Source organism: Haemorhous mexicanus, chromosome 17 (assembly GCF_027477595.1).
Source record: "Haemorhous mexicanus isolate bHaeMex1 chromosome 17, bHaeMex1.pri, whole genome shotgun sequence".
In the NCBI taxonomy this organism is placed as follows: Eukaryota; Metazoa; Chordata; class Aves; order Passeriformes; family Fringillidae; genus Haemorhous; species Haemorhous mexicanus.
In genome coordinates this window covers 7,733,337-7,755,363 of record NC_082357.1, presented here as the reverse complement: position 1 = coordinate 7,755,363, position 22,027 = coordinate 7,733,337, and the positions used below count along the sequence as shown (strand labels likewise).

At 43.2% G+C, this 22,027-nt stretch overlaps 1 protein-coding gene across 1 annotated transcript in view; it reads right to left on the bottom strand.

The window, feature by feature from the left end:
* BMERB1 (bMERB domain containing 1) overlaps nt 1-22,027 on the bottom strand; it is a 46,195-nt gene that overhangs the window by 18,349 nt on the left and 5,819 nt on the right. Inside the window, exon 2 of the mRNA XM_059861378.1 lies at nt 5,431-5,554. Within this exon, the coding sequence (XP_059717361.1) occupies nt 5,431-5,554 (124 nt within the window). The remainder of the gene's footprint in view (nt 1-5,430; nt 5,555-22,027) is intronic.

The window sequence follows — 22,027 nt, the reverse complement described above, 5'->3', positions numbered from 1 at the left end:
AGTGTCAGGCACTGGCAGGTTTCCCACAGGCTGTGTTTCATGATGACAGTGGATGGTGCTTTATAAGAATTCCATCCCTTTCCCCAGGAATGGGCAGGAACTGTTGGTGAGATGATCTAACCTTTACTAATAATATTTACTGGGTCCCAACATACATTTAAAAATGCATGAACTTTGCACTACAAATGATTTTGAAGTTCAGTTTTGATCTGCTCAGTATCACATAGAGGTCTGAGGGTTTGCTGCCTGTCTCTGTCAGCTAAACTGAGCTAACACATGCATCATCCATTTTTACAACCATGTCTTTCAGCACAGTAGATTTCCATGCCCCCAGCAATCCTAAACTGCCTCTGAAGCCAGACACATCCACAGCAGCAGCACATTAAATGTGTGACACATAGGATGCTGCCCCAGCAGCTCCCTCAGCTCCTGGGTCTGTCATCTCCCCAGGAAAGAAGAAAATAAAGGAAGTGGGACAGGAGCATTGGAAAGGAGGAGAGAGTGTGCCTGTTCTGACGTGGTGTGTTTGCTTTCCTCAACAGCACAGACAGATTGAACATTCACAGCTTGACCCAAAACTCCTTTTACACAGAATGTTTTCAGGAAGGAGCTGAGAGAAGCCTGAGAAGAGGAGGAGGGGGATGCTGGCAGGCTGTAAACTGATGCTTTTCTGTACATATTGTCTCCTTCAGATCTATATTTGCTGAGCTCTCAGCTACTCCAAAAACAAACCAAGAAGAGCTGGAGACAGCATCTGATGGCTTCAAGGTATATTTTCATTTCCTGGGCTGGCTGGAGACAGTCACAACAGCTCCTGGCATAATTTTATGACATTTGATAGTATCAGTATCATTGAAGGAGAGATGCTACAAACAGCCACAATTCCTGCATAACCTGGACACGTCCTGAGGAGGTCCATGCTGGGCACCAAGCAAGGCAGGGTCCTGAGACAAAAATAGCATTTGATAATGTAATTACAGACCAAATCACAGGGCATCTGCTCTGCTGTGACTGAGGTTGCCTGAGCTAAAATATGATTGTACAATATAAATTGTGGCATTACCTAATTGAGGAAGGCTTGATTTTATAATCTGAAAATTGTCTCCTTATAAACTTCAGGCAATTCTTCATAGCAAGCAGGTATTCAGCTGGAAGTGAAGTGGATTTCCTGGGTATGAAGAGCACAGCTGCTTTCAGCTGCCATCCTTTTTTTGTTTTCAAGGAGGAAACAAAAATATGGAGCAAAGCAAAGAACACATTTACAAAGGTTAAAACCTGACTTGGAAGTGGCACAATGGTTTGGGAAACATCATGGCCTGTTAGTCCCTTGCTTCAGCTCATTTTGCTTTCTTTGTTTCTTTGTATTGATAAAAAGAAAAACAAGGATTATCAGAAAACTGGCCTCTTACCCTGTATACACTACAGGATGAATACTTCACTGTAGTATATAGCAAATAGATAAGAGTTCACCTGCTTTCCTTGCTTCTCAAATCAAAAAATTTCAGGGGACAGACTAAGCTGTGACACATCTAATTTTATTGAGTTTCATGCAGCAGAATAAAAAAAGCTGTGGTTTGCAATAAAGATTATTACCAATTTGAAAATCAGAGATGTCATTTAGATTTTCTGTAGTGTATATTTTTGCTGCACTTTAGAGTTCCAGAAAGTCACACTGTTTAAATGTATCTTTGTGTGACAACACTTAATCTTTAAATGCTTCAATTTTTAATTACTGAAATGAGGTCTTACATTATGTTTAGTGCAGCAGTAAGGAACTTCCACTTCTCTCTGCAAGGCAGAGGGAAAAGAGTGTACAAAGGACTGCAAAGTAGCACAAAAGAGTGAAAAATCACATGTATTGGAACTGTACAGATATTTATGGTCTTCACTTAAAATTTTTTGCTGTTTCATTTTATAAATAGGGTAAAACCTGTCTCCACTGCTCTCACAGATGGTTTTTTCTCTATTTTGGGGAATTTTTTTTTTAATACAGTGATAGGCAGGCTACAGAAATATCTGAGAGTGAATCCTTGGTCTGTCACTAAAAACCAGCATGTGCTGCTCTGTGGGACTGGGGACAGCATTTCTGGGCCTGGCACAGAGAGGCAGTGAAACTGCAGCAAGTTTATAAAGATATCTGCTGAATGTTAAAGTAATTTTGATGGGTACTAGTCCATGTCCAGTCTGTGGTCCCCTCCAAGCCAAGCTGCTCTTGATTCCATGTACACCCTCCTGCAGGGTGAGGAGATGCTGTACCAACCACGGCTGCCAGAAACAGCCTCACCTTCCTGGTGGCCTCACACAGGAACAGCTTTCCCTTGGTCACACACAGAAGTGTGGAACAGGCAAACCAACCCCATGCCCATGAGCACCCAGACCTTGCTGGGTTCTTTCCCAGTTGGGTTTGTTGGGAGTTTCTAGTGCCTGATAAACTAGGGCACTTCTCTGCCTAAGGTCCTTATTTCATGGCCACATTTGCATCTTCTTCAAGGAAAACAGTAAATTCCATTAGCAGCCCTAGAGCCTATTCCCTCCATGGATTAGACCTGGCAGAGGAAGAGCTTGCTGTGGTTTCCACCAGCAGCAGGCCTAGCTTGCAGTGTTTTGTTTTCTTATTCTTGAGTGAGTATATTCAAACACAGGGTGGGGGATTTTTTAGCAGTGTTTTGTTGTCTTATTCTTGGGTGAGTATTTTTAAAGGCAGGGAAGAGCTGTGGCAGCTGCTGGTGTGTGCAAGCAGAGCTGACAGGCTGTGACCCCGAGGGCTGGGGACACTGAGCACAGCTTCAGAGCCCTGGTTTCTTTAAGCACAGCTACAGTCTGCTTTTCCTGCTTTAGGATCTGGCCACATGTGAATAGAAAGATCAGACAGACAGCAAGAAGAAAGAGCCATTACTTTAAAAAATGCAGCTGGAAATGTGAGCTGTGCCTGGATGTGCAAGTGCTACAGAATCCTTTCACTGTGCTCATGCTTTCATAAGAACTACAAAAAAATACCAGTTTAACCTAAGAGAACTTCTATTCTGTTGCTAACAGCATGAAAGGCAAAGAAGGGAATACAAACACACCACACAGTTTCTCTAATACTAGGTGTGTGTTTTATCCTTCTGCTCTAATTGAAGGAAAGGCTAAAGCAGATGCAAGAGCTGAAGAGCTGTGGCTCTCATTAAAGCTGGTCTGGCCCCTGTGCTCTGAGTGTGGGTGTAGAGCTGCTCGTTAGCAGGGCTCAAAGCTGAGCCTGCTCAAACCTGGCTGAGGAGGCTCAGCTTCATGTGCTTGGTTGGAGAGGTCATTCCCAGGGGAATCCAGTCCTGTCAGAAGAAATCAGTTACTAAAATTCATGACCTACATACAGACTTCTGGTCTTTGGATATTGGCAATTCATTACTTCAGAAATCAAATGAAAAAAACAATCTGGCTACATATAAAGTCTTCCACAATATGTTTCTGTCATTTGCTTAGTGAAACAGATACAAAACTTGGACCACTGAGGTAGCCATGACTTGTGCTGGTAATCTCAGCAATAGGTCATTAAAATACACTTGTCATTAAAAGATGTTTGTCATATTGGAGACCAGTGTAGCCAAGCCCTTGTGTCAGTGTGATCTCCAAAGCATGGGAGGCAGTAAAGAACAAGTGCTGCTGTATTTCTTGGGTATCACTGCTTCTCTCTGGCCATTGCAGTCAGTGGCATTCACAAACTGAATTTTACTGCCTCAAGGATTAATGAGCAGAGTCAGAACACTCTGCCACACTGCAGGGAGCAGCTGGGCCAGAAGCTGTGTGAATATCCCTGCAAAAGTGGTCATTAGGTCTGCTGCAGCTGAGGGAGTGAGAGGGTCTGTGACTCTCCATGGCTTAGAAAAGACAGAAACTGGGGCCCCTCTGTCCCCTGCCAGCTCTGCCAGGACCTTGGGCCAACCTCCCTAGGCTGATGCTCACAGGAGCTCTCCTGCCTGTGCCAGGGAGAGGCTGGGAGTGCTTGGGCAGCTCCAGGCAGTGTGTGAGCATGAGATCCAGCCCAGGAGGAGAACAGTTGCACAGTGTGAACAGCAGTTCTGCTCCCTTTTCAATAAGCAAGCTCTCCTGTGTTAAATCCCTTACTCAAACACCTGCCAGGCAATGCAGAGTAAAGAGTGTGAGCAGGGGGGAAATGAAAAGAGCAGGCTAGACAGCAGAACAAACAGAGCAACTGCTCTCATTCACTGGGGCAGTTTATTTCAGTGCTTTGTTTGAGATAGAAAATGTCAAGAGAAGAGCAGGGTTCAATGATGAGGCTTCTTCCAGACCAAATTTATGCACAAACCAATCACCAAGTAGTGACTTGACTACCAGGGCAGGAGTGACAAAACCTTTCCTGTTCACTTTATTTGTACCACAAAGGCATTACTAAAGGTCACTGCCCCCATAAGCAGTGCTCACTCCAAGGGTGTCCAAGCAGTGATTCTGGGCAGAAGTCTCTGGGATCACACTCAGAGGCAGATGTGCTGTTTGCAGAGGGGTCAGGCTTCCAGCTCCTGGCAATGCAGGTCAGGGCACTAAAATTAACCTCCAGTCCCCTGCACTTGAACATGAGCAGAAAGCCAGTGAGTTTTTTCAGGCTACTGAAGCTTCATTAATGCCAAGGGTCTGAGCTCAGCAGGTTTTAGAGCTACTGAAGTTCTTGGCCAGTCAGCAAAGGCATTTGTTTCTGACCTCAGATACTCACAGGCTGAGGACACTTCAAAAAAATACACTTCTTAGGAATAAGTTCTGATCTTCTAAATTAGATGATTTAGGAATATTAACCCTATTGCTTTCACCATCAGAATTGGATTAATATTCACAAACCTTTAGTGAGGCTCCTATGCCTGACCTTTTTGGCAATTTTGAAAATCCCTCTTGGAATATTGCTATTTAATTTGATATATCAGAAAGTGTTTTGTGTTCATAATTTTATGGCTTCCATTTAACAAATGTCAAATCTTGGCTGCTATTAGTGCAGAACACAGGGTGCTCTCTTGTGACATGAGCTGCCTAAGACCACTAATGAAGCAGGAGTAAAGCCTGAGCTAGGTTAGACTGTGGAACCTTCAAATCCCCTACCTGTTGATATTTTGTTCAGACAAATATCCTTGCCACAAAGGACTGAAATCAGGTAGGAAAAGATGCTGCACAGACAGGTACTTTGCTAAAGTTTCCTTTTGTAAGTAAGAGATCCATTCTGCAGATCGTGCTGAATAAAAAAGGTGCTGAATAAAAAAGCAGTAATTTCCTTTGCAACTACAAAAATCATTTCCCAACGGCATTTTGTAAGTGCTCACCTAACTGGGATGCTCTTTATCTTTCTCCCTTTTAAAATGTCAAGCAGATAAAAGTCTTCTAAATACCATTCTTTCCTATTTTGATTAATTTTGCATAGTGTTTTCCCAGAAGGATTATGATACTTACATAAACCTGAGTTCTGATTCTCTTCTGACTAAGACTTCCCGAAGTCTCTGGATCTTTGCCATCTCCAGCTCAATTTCCTCAGGCATCATTGTTGTTTCAGCCATTGAAATGATGTCAAGTTGATCTGTGTGTGGAAGCAGAGAAAATGAATTAAGCCAGTCAGACTGTCTTAATGGTGTTTTTCAGGAATGGAAATTAAATCACAGAGCTACCTAACTATGGAGTAATTAATTCCAGCAGTAAAAAACACTCTAGCTGAATGCTGTGCTGACTGGTTTCTCTATTGTTTTGCTTATTACTTGCAATGTAACAGTTTAGAAGTGAAATACTCCCTCAGCCAAAGTGACAATCCTTTTGTCAGTCAGGCTCAGTCCTCCCTCTGAGGAATCCCAACCCCATCCACAGGCACAGCCACCATTCCTGAGCTGACATCACCACAAACTGCCTGCCACAAAACCCTCTCAGAGCAATTCCCTGCAGCTCTGCAGAGCCTCCCTTGGTGCAGCCAGCCCAACCCCTGAATGTTCCCCACTTCCAACCCCTCTAACTCTCCCTGCTGCTCACCCTGGAGCCAAAGCCCAGCCCCACCAAGAGGAGCCAAGGATGGGCTCAGAAATGATGCAGGAGGGGCTGAGAGGCTCTCACAAGGGCATCAAAATGGCTTGAGGAGACAAAAAACACTTTGCAGTAATAACTTGGCAGCTGGTAAGGCCAGGGTGCTTCTGTGATTATTTCTCCATAATTGATGTGTTACCTCTGTAAGCCAGAGAGAAACAGGGCTAGGGACTGTGCTCCCTGAACATAAAGCAACCAATTTATATGAGATGGGTTTGGAAAAGGAGCTGCTTGGCCTCTGGAAAACCCCATTCCAAGGGTTCATCATCCTTGGCCTTCACGTTAATCAAGTATTTAGGCACTGAAAAAGAGGTTGGCTGCAGATCTTGGTACCCAAATGGAGAGATATTCCTGAAAAAGGGCTGGTTCAGCTGTATTGATTTGAAAAGGGGAAAATAGAGAGGTCAAAATGCACTCAGCATAATTATGCAGAAAACAGCAGACAAAAAGCACTAGAAAATAAGCTGTTCAGTTAATTAAGAGGAGACAAATTCTGAAGTCCCTCATGGTAGACTAAGCACAGCTGAGAATTTCTGACAAAAACTTGGAGTAGGAATGAAACTACAAAATCTCAGCAAACAGCCCCTGTATGAGCTTAGTTCACAGTTCTCCCAAAATGGAGGCAAAGGCAAAACATTCTATACTATATAAACAAAATCTATTTCCCTTGTATTTAAAAATGGATAAAATATTTTTTAAAGTTATCCCACTGGTATTATCTGCAAGTTTTGACTTCTTTTCTTAATGAAGAAAATGGGGAAACAAATATAAAACATCTTTTTTTCCAGATAACAGAATCTGGAGGGGAAAAAAAGTGAGACAGATTTTGAAATGTCTGTCATGAGAGAACAGCCATGTTTCAGTAGTTGTTTTTAAACTCAATTTGCCAAACTGGTCTGTAAAGTAAGGCTGTCTTGTGTGTCTGAACACACAAATGCTGCCTGTACAAGATGGACTTCCCTATCAGAAATCATTGTGCTTGTTGGAGTATATTTAGTTGATGTGTAGCCTAAATGTCATGAGGCTCTCACAGGCCCACCTCTCATCTTCACTGCTTGCCAGAAATAGAAGCAGGAGATGGGAAGTTATTCTGAGGCCACCATGAATTAAAGCAAATAATACTGGTATATATAAATATAAACCATAAATAAATTACACATACATGTTATAAAATTAGCTCTCAAGAGCTCAGAAAACAGAAAAAAAAGAAAAAAATGTAACTAATTTACTTGCACTCTGCAGCTCTAGCTGTGAGTGCCCTGGAGTCACTCCTTGTGTGAGGTCAGCCTCCACCCTCTGATTTCAACAATTCAGGAACAAACAAGCTTTATGGCCCAGTGATGTGCTTAAAGCAGCACAGGGATTAGTGTGACAGGCAGAAGTGTGCTCTGACCCCTTGCAGAACAGCCAGAGATTCTCCTTCACATCCCACTCAACGTGTCCTTGAACCAGAGAAAAGATTTTTGAAAGCGACCCAAAATTATGGAGTGTTTGCAAAAGACTCAAAAATGCAAGCCAGGCAGCAGAAGTTTGAAAGTGGAGGGAAATAAACACAGAAACCATCAGATACCAGTTCACAGCTTGTCTGCAAGCCTGGAGATGTGGCTGGAGCCCTGGAATGGAGCCCAGGTGTGAGGACACCTGCAGAGGCCAGGGCAGGGTGGCCACCCCAGCCCCACAGACACCAAGCTCTGGCTCTCAGCTCCTCTTCTCACACCAGGGATAACTGGCTCACCTGGCAGCAGCTGTGCTGAAGGATAATGAATTATTTTTCATGCAATGGTTTGAGCTCCTGGGATGTGAACCACTGGGGAAGATTATGCTAACATTATTGAGCCTTTAAGTAAAGCTCTAACTCTGCCCCAGTGAGCAATGACAGCTCCAGTGCTCTGAGACATGATTCAGAACAGCTTCACACAGAAGTCTCTTACATTTTCAAAAAAGAAAGAATGAACATTTCATTTTTTAGCATATATTGAGCTTTATCTCTGGTAATGAGACAAAATTCATAAAGCAAAAGTGGAGACAACACTAAGATTAGTCACAGCCAGTGGCAGGATTCAACTATGTTGTCTGCTCTGCAATCTCCAGGATAATTTTCAGTGACAAAGAAACAAGTAAGATGATATTACTGTATGCATAAAAAGATAGCATGAAAATAATTACTATAGGGAAATAAAATTATCGAGCTATTCCACATAGTGAGAGGGACTGAAGAGGCAAGCCTGAAGTTATTAATGCATAACTTTGGTTCAATTTAGACACAGACTGGTATAGTTAAACTGGGTATTAACCTAATGATCACACTTCATCCTCAGTGTGGCAGCCAGAAATAGAACAGTGGCCAGCTGTGTTTAAAGGCAGCAAAAAACCAAACTGCCTATTAAGTCAATAAGTGCAAAGAAAGCTTTAAAGGAAGCCTGAATTGACAATGAGAAATGGGAGAGCACCTCACACCTGGTGTCAGTGGTTTCAGAGCCATTGGGAAGGGATGCTGTGATTAATCACCAGCCAAGATCCTGCTGCTGTCCCTGGTGCCACGCTGGGGGTGTCCCCACGGGACAGGCTCCCCGTGCTCTGCAGCCATTAGCACTTTAATTGTCACTTACGGTGTCATTGTCACTGCACACCAGAGAAGTGAGGTCTGGCAGTGACACAGATCTCTGCTGTGGAACCAAACAATGTCACTGTCACTGCTGAGCTCCAGAACAGCTCAGGCACTGGCAGGGGACACGCAGGGAGGAGCTGCAAGGGTGGGATCCACTGCAAGGGCAGGGTCTGCTCCACCAGGGCCCTCTGGATCCTCTTTATGGCTCTGCTGCTCTGGAACCCAGCCACAGCTTCCAGAGCCACCTCAGTCACCCAGCAGGAGGAGAGCTCCAGCACAGGGCAATGGCCCAGCTCTCCACCACTGCTCTTCTTCATCCTTGCCATGGGTGAAGACCATCCTGAATGAGGCTGTCCAGCCCATGGCTGCTGAAGCTCCTCAAGGATGGTGGCACAGACAGCTGGGTGACCTCTCTGATGTGGAAAGCACCCAGCACAAACCTGCTCTTCAGCCCACCCAATGATGGTGCTTCAGTTAAAAATTATTTTAAGTCATTGCTCTGGACTGGACTTAAATGGAGCAGTTTGAGGCCTACTGCTACTCCCATCAATTGGCAATAATAAACTAATCCTTGGTAAGAAAATGTTCATGGGGAAGTTTTGCTCCAAATCCGGGTCAGAACTTTTGGGGCTTTTTCAAAGAATTCAGTGAAATTCTCAAGCTAATCCTGTTTCACTGAAGTATATTAAGTGCTAATAGAGCAGAGTGCAGCAAGAAAACTCTTCATGCTACTTCACATATCAAAATCAAGAATCTCAAGACCACTATTGGTTGATGAGACAAAGCAGAAGTAAGCAGGAGGCACAGGTCAGACATGGATGAACAGAGAACCAGCTAGTGCCACTTCAAAACAGCATGCTTGGAAATTTAAATAGTTGCATAATGCAGAAAAATTTATCTGTTATAGCTCAAAATATTCCAGATAAAAATACGTTCATGTGAAAAGAATCAGACTATTCCTGTAGTTGGTCACTAACATGTCACCTGGAGGCATGAATGGCTAGCCTTGCAGCCAGCCCTTTTACTCTACCTTCTGTTGTTGCCTCAGAGTTGATTTTTTTCTGTTTGATTTAATCCTTCTGGTGGAGGATGCAGTGGCCAATACCTAACCTGTACAGGGAAAACTCCATTTAATTCCTTATTTCTAATCTAGCCTGCTGCAGCATTCCATTACTGTGAATCCTGACAATTACTGAATTTGGCATGTGTGTGGCCCATTGTATTTTTCAGTGCTTTCTGATGGAATTACCATATAAATACAACACAAACAGCTGCAGTGTGTTTTGTTCCTGAGCTGCCTGAGAGGCTGCAGCCTGGAGCAATTTCAAATGGGTAGACTGGGGGAAAGGGAAAGGGAAAAAAGGGGCAGTACCAGGGTGGCAGAGAGCTGGTTGTAGTGGCAGTGGGCACATTCCACACTCCTTTCACTGCCAGCCTCACTGAGAGCAGTCTGGCTTTGGGACACATCCCAGGAATGTCCTCATCCTGCTGCAGAATACAGCTCACAGGCCTTTGCAGGGGTTCTTCCAGAAATGCTGTCATCTCCTCTTTTCCCTCAAGGCAATCTCTTCCCTCTGCTTGTCAATTTGTTCTCCTATTCCTTCTCTAGCACCAAGCACAGGTTGGTGATGGCACAAATTCAGTAAATTTGGGATGGTGCTGCTGGTTCATCAGGCCTGAGTGAGCAGCACAGACACCTGGTGAGTTTAACACTGTGCAAAAGCAATCTCTAAAGGCAAGAGGAGTGTGCAGAGGCTGGCACTGGAGGAGCAAAAAGCTGATGTGCTGCTCCAGTCACAGTCAAATGGCAAAAGTTCTCAGGATCCCTTTGCTTGTACTGCTGTCAATGGCACTGAATGCTGGGGATAACAGGCTGAGTTTTGCTCCTAGCAGGAAGCTGATTTGTTTTTCTTCTCATTGTGCCAGCTATAATTTTTGAATCCTTATTGATACTTCTCCATGAATGGAGCAACACATTTAAATTTTGGGTGTCTAGCACGTAGAGCCATGAACTGCACTTTGTGCTGACAAAGGAGCACAGCTCCTTCACAGCTGGCCAGATGTGCTCTGTCCCTGCAAGCAGTGGTAGCCCAAACTTTCTGACAAAACTGTGTCTGCTGGAAAATGCCAGAGAAGTGGCACTCAGAGCATTTGGGGGATGACACATTGCATTCAGTACATTCATTAGAAAGTCAGAAAGAATTCTGTGCAAAGACCCTTGTTTCCTTTCAGTGCATGAGGATCCAGAACAGCCTTGCACTTCTGGAAATGTTAAATTAAAAAAAAAAAAAATCAGAAGTTTCAACTGCAATGCAGCTCCCAGATGCACAGGGGTAACCTTAGAGCCCCGAGATATTGGCTTAAACCAGGCATCAAGGCTTCAAATATTTTTGCCAGACAGCAGGGCACCCAGAAATCCCAAGGGTGTTTTTTTCACATGCTCCATGTCTCAGCATAAGCCTCTGGGCTGTCCCCTTACAGCTTGGCTTTGCAACAGGCAGCTGTGAAAGCTGGCAGCTCCAGGGATCCTCTTGGGCAGGAAGGATCCAGAGATGCCTCCTGAAAGCTGAATAAACACCAGGATCTCTGGGAGTGTCATGGTCATCCAACATCCCTGCTTCACAGCAATTTGGAGAAGGAGAAAAAGAAGTAGGGGATTGATCTGATTCGTGGGGAATTGTGGTGCATCTTTGCTTCCAGCAGACCTGAAGCACAAAGCACTGGCCAGCTCAGCCCTGTGCTGTGCTGTGTAAAGATCATTTCTGTGCTGGGACAAACTGCTGGACCCCAGCAGTCCCTTGCATCTGGTGCATTCTGCAGCTCCTCAGGCAAGAGATCAGAATTTCATGTCTATAGAGAGACACATATGATTAATTCTTTTCTCTGTTCATCCATCTCTGCTCATTCAAAACCCAGCACAGATCATTCTGTTTGCCATATAATTTCCTCCCCAAGAACTATGTAATCATCTGCTGTGACTGGTGATGGCTCTGTCCATCAGCCACCCGTGGTTTGGTGCAATAGCACAATTATAACATTAGGATTTATTTTGTCCAGGTCATGAATACTTTTTTATTCTTTAATTACCACAGATTTACAGCCTAGACATCTTCAAACATAAGTTTCTACTTCCAAAGTATTTCACTCACACTCTACCATATGACCCCATTTTAAAATTAGGTGAGCAGAGAATATAAAAAGCACTGTGTGCAATTGCCCACTGCACTTCCAGAATCACTGCTCTGTCTGTTCCACATCTAAGAGCCTCTGGTTATAAAAAGATTCTTTTAGTTGCTTATCCTGTATGGTCTTGTTCTTATCTCCAAGCTTTGACCTTTTATTTTTTATTATTTACCTTTGCAAGAAAGCCTGTTGGCAGCAGTCTATTCTTTCCCATTTCAGCCTTTTGTACACTTGGTCTCACTGAGATTTCTCTTGAAATCCAAATGCCAGATTCACAGTGTTGGATGTTAACTCCTTCCTCTGACTCTGAAAGCCCTTTTGGTTCCTTTGCTGAGATATTGTACCCAAAGACCTGCACACAATGTCTCCTGTCACATCTGATGGAAGTGCCTGCAGCTGCCCACTGCCCAAATCAGATTCTCAGCTGCTTTCCATCTTTTAGGCTGTGCTTCTGTAGGGCAAGTTGCATTGCACTGGATACAGCTGGTTTAAAAACTGAACCTGAAAGAGATCCTGCTTTGAGTTTTCTCACTGAACTACAAATCCCCCAGCAGAAATAGACAGTCAGTGGTAAAAGTGATTGCTAATTAAGGATGGTCTTCAGTACTTTGCTAACTAGAAGTTTTACAGTTAAATGATAGTTCCAACTTTCTGATTTAGGGACAATTTTCTGCCCTTGCTCCCTATTTAAATATATATATCAGCACAAATACATAATGATAAGATCTATCAAGATCTTGCCTCTTAAAAAAAGCATCAATTAAAGTCTTGTTTGTTACCCTGTAAAATTTATAAGCAGTAATTATTCTTGGCTTTGTTTTTTGTCAGTTTATGACAGTTTCAGTTTCCTAAGTGGGTAATTATGCAACCCTTTAATCTTACACTTCCCCCAGGAAAAAGATGCCTCCAGTCTTAAGGGACTGCTCTGTGCATAGAAAGCCTCATCTTGGTTGTAATGATATCCTGAAAAAACAGCTCATCTGGCAATAGCTGCTCCTCCTGCCCTGGCAATGGGATCCTGTGAATCATCACCAGGCTGGAGTTCTTGTTGAAAGTTAATGTCAGGCACAGGTCTCCATGTGATATTCAGACTTAATGAACCTCAAAATCCACACCACAATCCTGTGTTTGGATCATAAATTCCATTTGTTCTATCTGGCACTTCAGCTTTCAGGTTTCATCACTCCCCTGACGTCTGATGCTGTCAGCCTTGTGGTGTCACCTGCTTGGGGTGATGGGGACAGGTCCTGGGGACAAGCTCAGGTACCTGCAGGCACAGCAGGGCAGGCTCAGGAAGCAGAGCAGATTAATTTGGCTGTTATCTGGGGCTTTACTCCTTCAGTAGGATTTAGCTGTTTGAGCTCCAGTGGGCACTGCAGCCAGACACTGCCCCTACAAGGATTGCAGACTCTCTCCATGCTGGAAGTCACAAGGATCCATCCTGTCAAATTAAACCCTCCCTTCACCAGAGTGCTCCATCTCTGTTCTTATGTTCCTCCCTCTGGATCTAAGGGTGCTTGTGTGTGCAAGGAACTGACTCAGTACAGTGGGACAATTTGCTCCTTAATTATCTGTAACTAGAGTCAGTCCTAGCTGTAAACCTCTGTTTGATTTGCTGGTTTGTAGCAATAGCAGCATGATTTTCATGGCTGTGTTTTCTGCTCCTGGGAGTTGTGCTAGCTTTCTCTATTTTTATAGTCTTTGGTTTGTGACTCACAATACTCTGGATACTCTGCAGGACTGTTCCTCAGTAGTACCCTCTCTTGCAGTAGTTTAAGAGCTAATACAAACCCATATTTACAGACCAGGAAACAGGATTTCAGTACTCCCAGCAATAAATAACCAGGATGTCAGAACTTAATATTGAACTAAAGTTTCTTTGAAATGATATGAAAAAAGCAGCTTCTTATTAAAATCTTTGCAAAAACAATGAATAAAAGCCCCAGGCCTGATTTGATTATGCCATAATATTGTCATAAATACAGATTTTATTTGTGTGATAGAAATTTGCAGGATGTAAATAAATTCAGGATATGCAGAAGGATGTCCACTGAGATAAATTACCTAATAGCACTTACAGGTTGGATCTTGAAAACCCTCAGGGGCTTTGACACTCCAATTACAGGGCTCAACTTTGCTACTTTGAAGTCGATTCCAAGACTCTGTCTGGGCAATTTACATGCCCCAGCCAATTTCCATTCACTCAGTGATAACAAGGTTGCTCACATCTCTCCAGCTGGTTAGAGGGCAAACGCATAAAAATGAGGAAAACATAACCATGAAAACAGCAAAGGGAGTTGGGATTAATATCTCTTTATAAAAACCTTTTTAAATTCAAGCCCTATCGAATTAACAATCCCCAGACACATTATTCATGGATTCACAAACAATTCTCCACTCAGCTGAAACCAAATCCTCTGTATTAATATCAGCTGCATCTCTGAGTTGAGGCAGTCTTCAAATATCCAGATTCTAAATTTGGCATATTTTTTTTCCTTATGGTGGCTGTGATAAGGTCCCAACAGCTCATGCCTTCAGATGCAAGCTGGCCTGCAAAGGACTGCTCAGCAGCCAGCTCAGGATCATCTCAGGGCAGCCCTTTCACACATTAGACACAAATATTGAACAGCACAGTGTGTCTGTACTGGAGCCTCAGAAATCCTGACAGAATGCAAAAAGGATTTGCTCACACACAGAAATGTTTCAGAGCAATTCCAGCACACTGGGAGGGCACTGCCACCCTCGACTGGTGCCACCACGGCAGAGCCCAGCTTTCAGTGCCTGAGCTGAGCCACAGGCTCTCTCCAACACAACTCCAGTCCATTTGCAAAATAGCCTGTGGTCTCTCTTCCAACCATTTTTGTTGGGCATAAAGAAGGATTAAGTGGCTCTGAGCGGGATTAAAAGAAAAGCTGTCCACATAATTAGGTCTGCAGAGAATTATGACAGACTTCACAAAATACTGTAACTGAATTGTGCAAGGACATTTTCCAGACTTCCTACTGTTATTTCCAATTTTAAATAAACTCTAGTTTGGGTTCCAGTACCACACTCCTTGTTGCCAGATGCTCTGACAACAGGACTTTTTACACATTGGGCTGGTGACTTGAGGTGAGGTGTGAAAGCAGCTTCCCCCAGATCACTTCCCATGCCAGTCTGGAACTAAGCCACCTCATTTGTTTTGCTGTACCTGAAAGAAGAGAATGGCATTTTCCCACCTCTTCCTAGGAGATGTACCACTGTGTACTTCACCAGGGATTCTCCTACTGACCTAACCCCGTGGGAGGGTACCCTCATTATCCCAGCAGGACTAAAACCAGAGACTTCCCCTAATGTGCTCTTCTTCTGGTTCCTCACTCTTCCCTCTGCCCCTACACACAGATAAACAAATAAATCTCTGCATGTCAGACAAATCAGCTGATTTCTCAAGATACTGTTTCATATCCCACATATCACAGACTTAGAGAAGATTTTCTTAATTACACACCCAGTCTGGAATGTGGTCCATCAGAAATGCTGCCCAGAGAAATTCTCTGCACCAAGGCAGAATGGGACCTCATGCCTCATGTAGGAACTCACTCTGTTTTGAAAAAATTAAACAAACACAAATACTTGGTGCAAAGTTTGAGATCTCCTCTATGAGAAGTCACCTTTCTAACAAGGCAGGTGTTAGAAAAAGGAATTTTTTTTCATCTGAGACACAAATTTCATCTCAGTGCACCTCCACATTACAAAGGGTGAGATCAAGATTTCTGACATATGCTGAGTGTACACTTCACCAAGAACTAGCCACCACAAACCCAAGAGATCAGAATCCTGTTTCTTAAGTTGAAATCCCCTATTTATGAATTAAATATAAGCCTAAGAAGAGCTAGAAACAAATTTGGCTTTCAGTGAAATATTGGGATGCCACCAGCATGAAATCTGTTGGTTTTTAAAATGAATTAAACTAAATTGCTTCCTTTTTCCTTCTTCTTTCCCCCTCAGGTAACCTTTCCTATTTGATTCTCTGCCTTTCCAATGAGATTTTCCTATTTCATTAGGTGTTTGTCTCCCCTGTTGCTATATGAAAACTTGCAACCAGCAAACAAAACAATATTGGCTCTATTCAGGAAGTGTTATCAGACAGAATGGATAGACAAAACCCACCCACTATAACCTGCCTCAGACCACTGGTCATACAGTAAACTCCACAGGATTAAATAAGGAGTTCACCTTTTGTTTGCAGTTTCAAGCTCTGTGTACTAATTCTTACATTTAATGGGAAACTATTTGTAAAAAAGAAAATATAAGCTCCATTTAATTATTTCCTCAAAACTCATTATGCAAAGTTAATGACCTTCAGGATTAAGTAAGCCTTTTGTGATGAATCTCATTTTTACAAACATTTATCTGAATTGATTATCTTTGACCTAATTAGTGTTGGTGCAGACTGGGGTATAAAATAATGCTCAAGTACTGCTATAAACAGTTCATGCTATTTTATTTGCATCTGTTTGCACATTTTCCAGTGTGTTTGCAATATTGATTCATTTAGAAAGACACAGATCTCAAAACAGCCATCTCCTATGCTGCCTGTTTCTTTGACTCACCAGCAAACACCCATTTATGCTAACCAGCATCTGATAATTCCCTGGGTTAGCCCACAAAAATGTCATTGCAACAACGCTGTCCATTCTCCTTGGCCAGCACACAGAAACCTCCCCACTCTTGTTAGGGGAGGACATTCCACAGGACCTGGGAACTGATGAGAGTCCTGATCTTTGTTCTAGCAGGCAGAAAATGGTTTCTAGCTTGGATATTTTGTCTTTCTACCACTCCAGAAAGAGGAAACCTGGGAAATTTATTAAAAGGATATTCCATGAGATGGGATCCTGTTTCCTGCTCCTTGTATATTTTACTGCACTGCAAAGGGCAGTGGATGACCTCCCTACAAACACACAGGGAAGGGCAGAGGGAATGCAGACATGCCACAAGGACAGTATTTTCTCTGCTGTAAATACCTATATTTGTGGAAGACTCACAGGAGACAGTTTTTCCTTGCTTGCAGCACAGTGATGTAACACCTTCCCAGCATGAGAACAGTGACATCAGATTTACTCTGTTGTGGCTAACCACGTAATCTCAAAACAATAAAATTAAGTGCTGGGATTTTCTCCACTACAAGAATACTTTTACTCCAGACTATTCTACAAAAAAGGTAAACTCATAAAAAAAAACCTACTGAGGAAAAAGCTCACATTCATAGCTCCTATGAAATGACTGCAACTCAATAAAACTAGAAAGATGCTTGAAAAATTGCTTTGCCTGGCTAAGAGTGATGTTGGAAGAGCTCTTGCACATGTTCTTTGCTTCTGATAGAGAATTATCCTGAACTTTCAGCTCTCTGGCAGGATATCTCTGCTGAACAGACACAACTTGGGCCACACAAGCTGAGAATGTTTTTTGTGCATTAGGTGTGGAGTGTCCAGCCCAGATCCTGCAGCTCTGCATGCACAGCCCTGGAGCAGGACTTGAACCCTGTACTTTTCTCTGAATGAACACAGGAGCTGAGAGAAAGCTGCAGTAAAGCCAGGAGGGATCCAGGTGGGGATGCATTAAGCTCAGTCATCCATTCCAGCACACTGTGCCTGTGTCAAAGACAAGACTGAACACAGAGGAAAATGCTGCTGGAGCCAGTGCAGGGGCTGGCACCCATCCTGATCAGGGACTATATGGAAATAATTCCATAACATGGAAACCTTCAAACAGGCCTTAATGCTCCCCTCCTCCCCAGATGATTGTCCCAGTACCACTGTTACATCCCTCTTGAGTACTTTTTTCATTTTATCAGCAAAGAAACAAAGGACCACGCTGGTCACTGGCTGCCTGCAGGTCCCTCAGTGCTTCTCACACCACAGGCACCAGGCACTTGTCCTCACTCCAGTGACCTCCAGTGCCTCAGAGGCAGAGAAAATAACAGCCAGAAATCAAACTGCATTAGTTACCTCCTTCTAGAGGTCTGATCTGTGAGAACAGGCACTAGCTTTCCTAGTAGCTCTCCAATTACTTAAAGAGAATGCAAAAGTGTCAGGAGTTGCAAATCCCAGAGTAGCCAGCTCTTGGTATCTGCTCCACAAAGGGTGGGGGATGTGCAGGACAAATCAAGTGCACAAAAGAATATTTTATTTTTATTTTATTTTTCAAAATAAACCTGTGTGAGACGAAAACTTGCTTGACATTTAAATAAACCATGATGCTGACAATGCAGCTGCTATTGGATTTCCATACTCCTTTCACCTTTTCCCATGATGCTATGAATTGAAAATACAACCTTGTGCACTTAAAACAGCAGTTTGTCCTTCAGAGATCGAGGAGAACACACAGCTGTGTGCAGCCTGGTGGGGAGCTCTGCACAGTGGATGTGATCTGACAGCTCTTTCTATGAAAAAATGGATCCAAAGCAGGACACAAAAAATGAGGGACAATTGCCTTTGAAGGTCGAGGCAGAAGCCCTCACTGCCAGTTGTATTCAGAGGCACTGGGTTAGAGCTTTATCTGTGAGGAGCTATTTCAGTGTGCTCAGGAAAGCTGCCAGGAGCCAGGAAGGCTCTGGAAGGGAATTCTGTGCCCAGCCCTGCATGAGGCTGAGCACTACCAGGAGGCTGGAAATAGAAACTGGAACAGTTCCTGGCTGGGGCAGGTACCTTCCCTCTGTGCAGCTCCACTGAACCCACTGCACATTCCCATCTGCAGCAAGGCTGAGTTGAAGCCACACTCCAAGGAAAGCAATTCCTGCTACCTTACTTCATTTTATGTCATGGAGATTTAAAAAGCAGTATTAAGAAACACAGATTACTTGTTCATTTACTTCTGTCATTTTGCTCAGTGGTCAAAGGAAACAGCCTGTGGATTTCCATTTTATTCCTCACCAGAGTCAGATTCTGATCCTGTAGTACTAACAAAAAGCTTCAGCATTTATGTTTCAAATGCTGTGACAGTGCCAGCTAGAGCTAATGTTCAGGGATTTAAAACTTATTTAGTTTGGTGTTTTTTAAAGACTTTTTCTACCCTTATTATTTTTTTTAATTCCAAAACACAAAGTCAACAAAATGCTCACTCTCAAAGAGTCTTGCAAAACCTCTTTAGGAATAAATATACGAGCATCAGTTGATAAAGAGCAGCATATGTGCAAGTGAAATAATAGTAAAATGGCCACAGGCATTTCAAGATTTCACACCTTCAGGACATTCTCCTAAGAAATTATCTGACTGCATGCCAGAGAGTTTGCTTTTCTGTCTCTCCCCACTCTGTGATGTGATTCTCCAACACAGTTTTCTAACAGTGACCTAAACATCTTAGCTGGTAGGTAATTTTAGGTAACCTTAAAACCACTGGGTAATTATTATAGACATACAAGTCTAACCCAGTAAAGACCAAAAGCAATTCTGGTGTAGAGAGCTGCTTCAGACAGCAAAGAAACTGCCTCACATAACAGATTCCCACTCCAGCGAGTAAATAAATATTGAGAAAATGCTCCTTGGAAGCCAAGGAAAAAGGTGTTTCTCATTTGATGGGACAAGTCATTTCTCAGGGGGATGAATGTTGCTATTCTCAAGGCCATGGGCATACAATGTGTGCAGTCTGACAGCAGAGTGGGAGGTCAGGCAGCAGAGAATCAAACTGGGGTGTTGTTCTTCAGGGTATGAGGCTCACAATATCTGCAGCGAGCCACAGGCAAAAGCTGTGTTCTTTCTTAAAGATCAAATAACCAGAGCCAGAAAAGCCAAAACAATCTGGTTCTTTCTCACTGAATTCTGAGGTGAAACAGCACAGGGCTCTTCACTCACACAAATGATGACAGCTGGCAAAAAAAATGTTTTGTACTTGCCTTTCATCTGTGGATGTGGAGTCATTCTCTAGCAATCTCTGTTCGCACCAAGTAAATTGCTTTTGCATTCTGGCTTTTGATTCACTTTTCTTTAAATGCACCAGTACTTTCTTCCTCACAACTGGCAGTGGGCAGCCACGAGTTTGAGCTGATTGAGGTCTCAGAGGCAAAGAAATGAAGGCAATTCAAGCAAAGCTTATCTATACCTGAGACAAACCCATAGCTGGCTGTCACCTTCTCTTTGCATACCAGAAAGAAATTTCATCATCACAGGATGTTTCACCCCTTGCCAAGGCAGAGACAAACGGATCCTGATTTTACTGGCTTTCAAATCACCATGGCTTGCCCCTCACTATCACATCCCACACACAGACAACATCAGCCTGAAGGAAAATGTGTGCCTCAGAACCTGCCAAACTGCAGGAACTTCAATCCCCTCCCAGGCACGGTGCCCAGAGGAAGCTGTATGGGAATCCATGGTAGAGGATGAGGAGAGAAACTACAGATGGGATAAGGAAGGTGGGGACACAAATGCATGACTGAATTTCTGTGCCTTTCTCTAGTGTGAAAAAGGATAATTTGAGGAGCAGCGCTCGCTGCAGGGGCTCCAATGAGTTTCCCAAAGATCCACAGCTCAGCCAGGGAGATTGAAGTGCCATTCCCCTGCCAGGGCAAATGGTTCTCCAGGGAGCAAATGCTCATCCCTGCTTGCCACAGGGACAAGTGAGGGCAGAGAGAGCAACCCCATGGGCAGCCTGACACAGATTGCCAGGAGAGCCCTCATGGCAGTGACTCAGCCCCCAGCTTCCCTCCCCAGAGTTTTCTGCAGAGAGTCCAGGTGAGCAGGGCTCTGGGAGATGAAGGCACAGAGCCTGGTTCAGTTTTGCTTTCACTGAAATCAGTGAGGAAATTTCCATTCATGCCAATGGAGTCAGCACTGTGTTTTCTATTTTCAACCAAGAAAGTGTCAGTCAGGCTTCTCCATCCTTCCCCAGGGAGGACAGGTCACTGTCCTGCTCTTTGGGCTTCAACTCCATTATTCTAAAACTCACTTTGGCCTCCTGGACTGAAAGGACAGAAGTGGTAGAAAGAACTGTTGATTCCTTTCTTGGTTTGAGTTGTTTTCTACAAAAGATGAACAAATCTGTTAAATCACTTCATAGTAAGATCTTTATTTTACCAGTATATGAGAAAACCCAAATGTGGGTGTAAAAAAAATACTAGAAACCCTAATCAATGAAGGTTTGGGTGGTGGAAGGATTCAGGGCAATAAAAAGATCCTTAATCACTGCTGATATTCTTACAATGACAAATTCCCTCTTGCATTTTGGTAGTGTTGGCAGTCATTAGGCTTTTGCAATGAGCAGCTTGTGTCACTGGAAATCATTCATCCTCATTCAGTAACAAACTCTCTTAAAATTATTTTCTCAGATATTTTGCCCTTTATGAGCTGGCAGAATGTTGATAATTCATGTTTCATTGCTGATCCTGAAGGGCAACTAACATAATTTATCCAAGGGTGCTCCTCCTGATTTCTCATAGTTTGCCCTCCAAGCATACATTTTTCATCTCTGAGTTTTGAATCCATTTATACTGTGCCTTTTAAGCAGGCAGACAGCAGAACATGTTTCATGGAAATAAATCAGCATTATTTATTGTCTCTGGGTCTATTTTATTAAGTAAGATTTTTATGAAAATGGAACATATTTGGCTACAGAAGAAAAGTCCTCTGAGAATAAGGATTAAAGAGTGCTGAGTTCCAAACTTTCTTGTGCTCAGTAACTACAAGAAAACTCTAGAAACCTCAGCCAGGATACACTGCAGTTTGCAGTGCATGCCCAGCCCCAAATGTAAGTTTTGATTCCTGTTTTATAAGCACCCTTGAGGCAGACATACACACATTCTCACAAGTGGTTTCTCTGATGAAAACGTGCCATGCAACTAAGACATCAGTTATCAAACACAGTTTAAAAAAAAATTACACAGACTGAGTCCATAATCCCACAGGCTACCAACAGCAAGGATGATTTGTGTGGTTCAAAGTGTCCTACTTTCCAAGCCTAACACGTTTTTTCTGTAAAATATGTTTAAAGGAAATGAGAAAATTCATGAGCAACAGTCTCAAATATGACACTTTATGTTCATCCATGACTTTATCAGCAATAATTGTTGACACTGGTTTGCCTATAAACACTGCATCACATCTTCAGTGCTCATTTCCTGCTTGGCAGAGGTGGGCACAGAGTTTTGGATGCCACTAACCCTCACATTTAGGAGTGTCTCAGGTGAGAGAAATGTCTTTGCTAGACATGTGAGTGGGT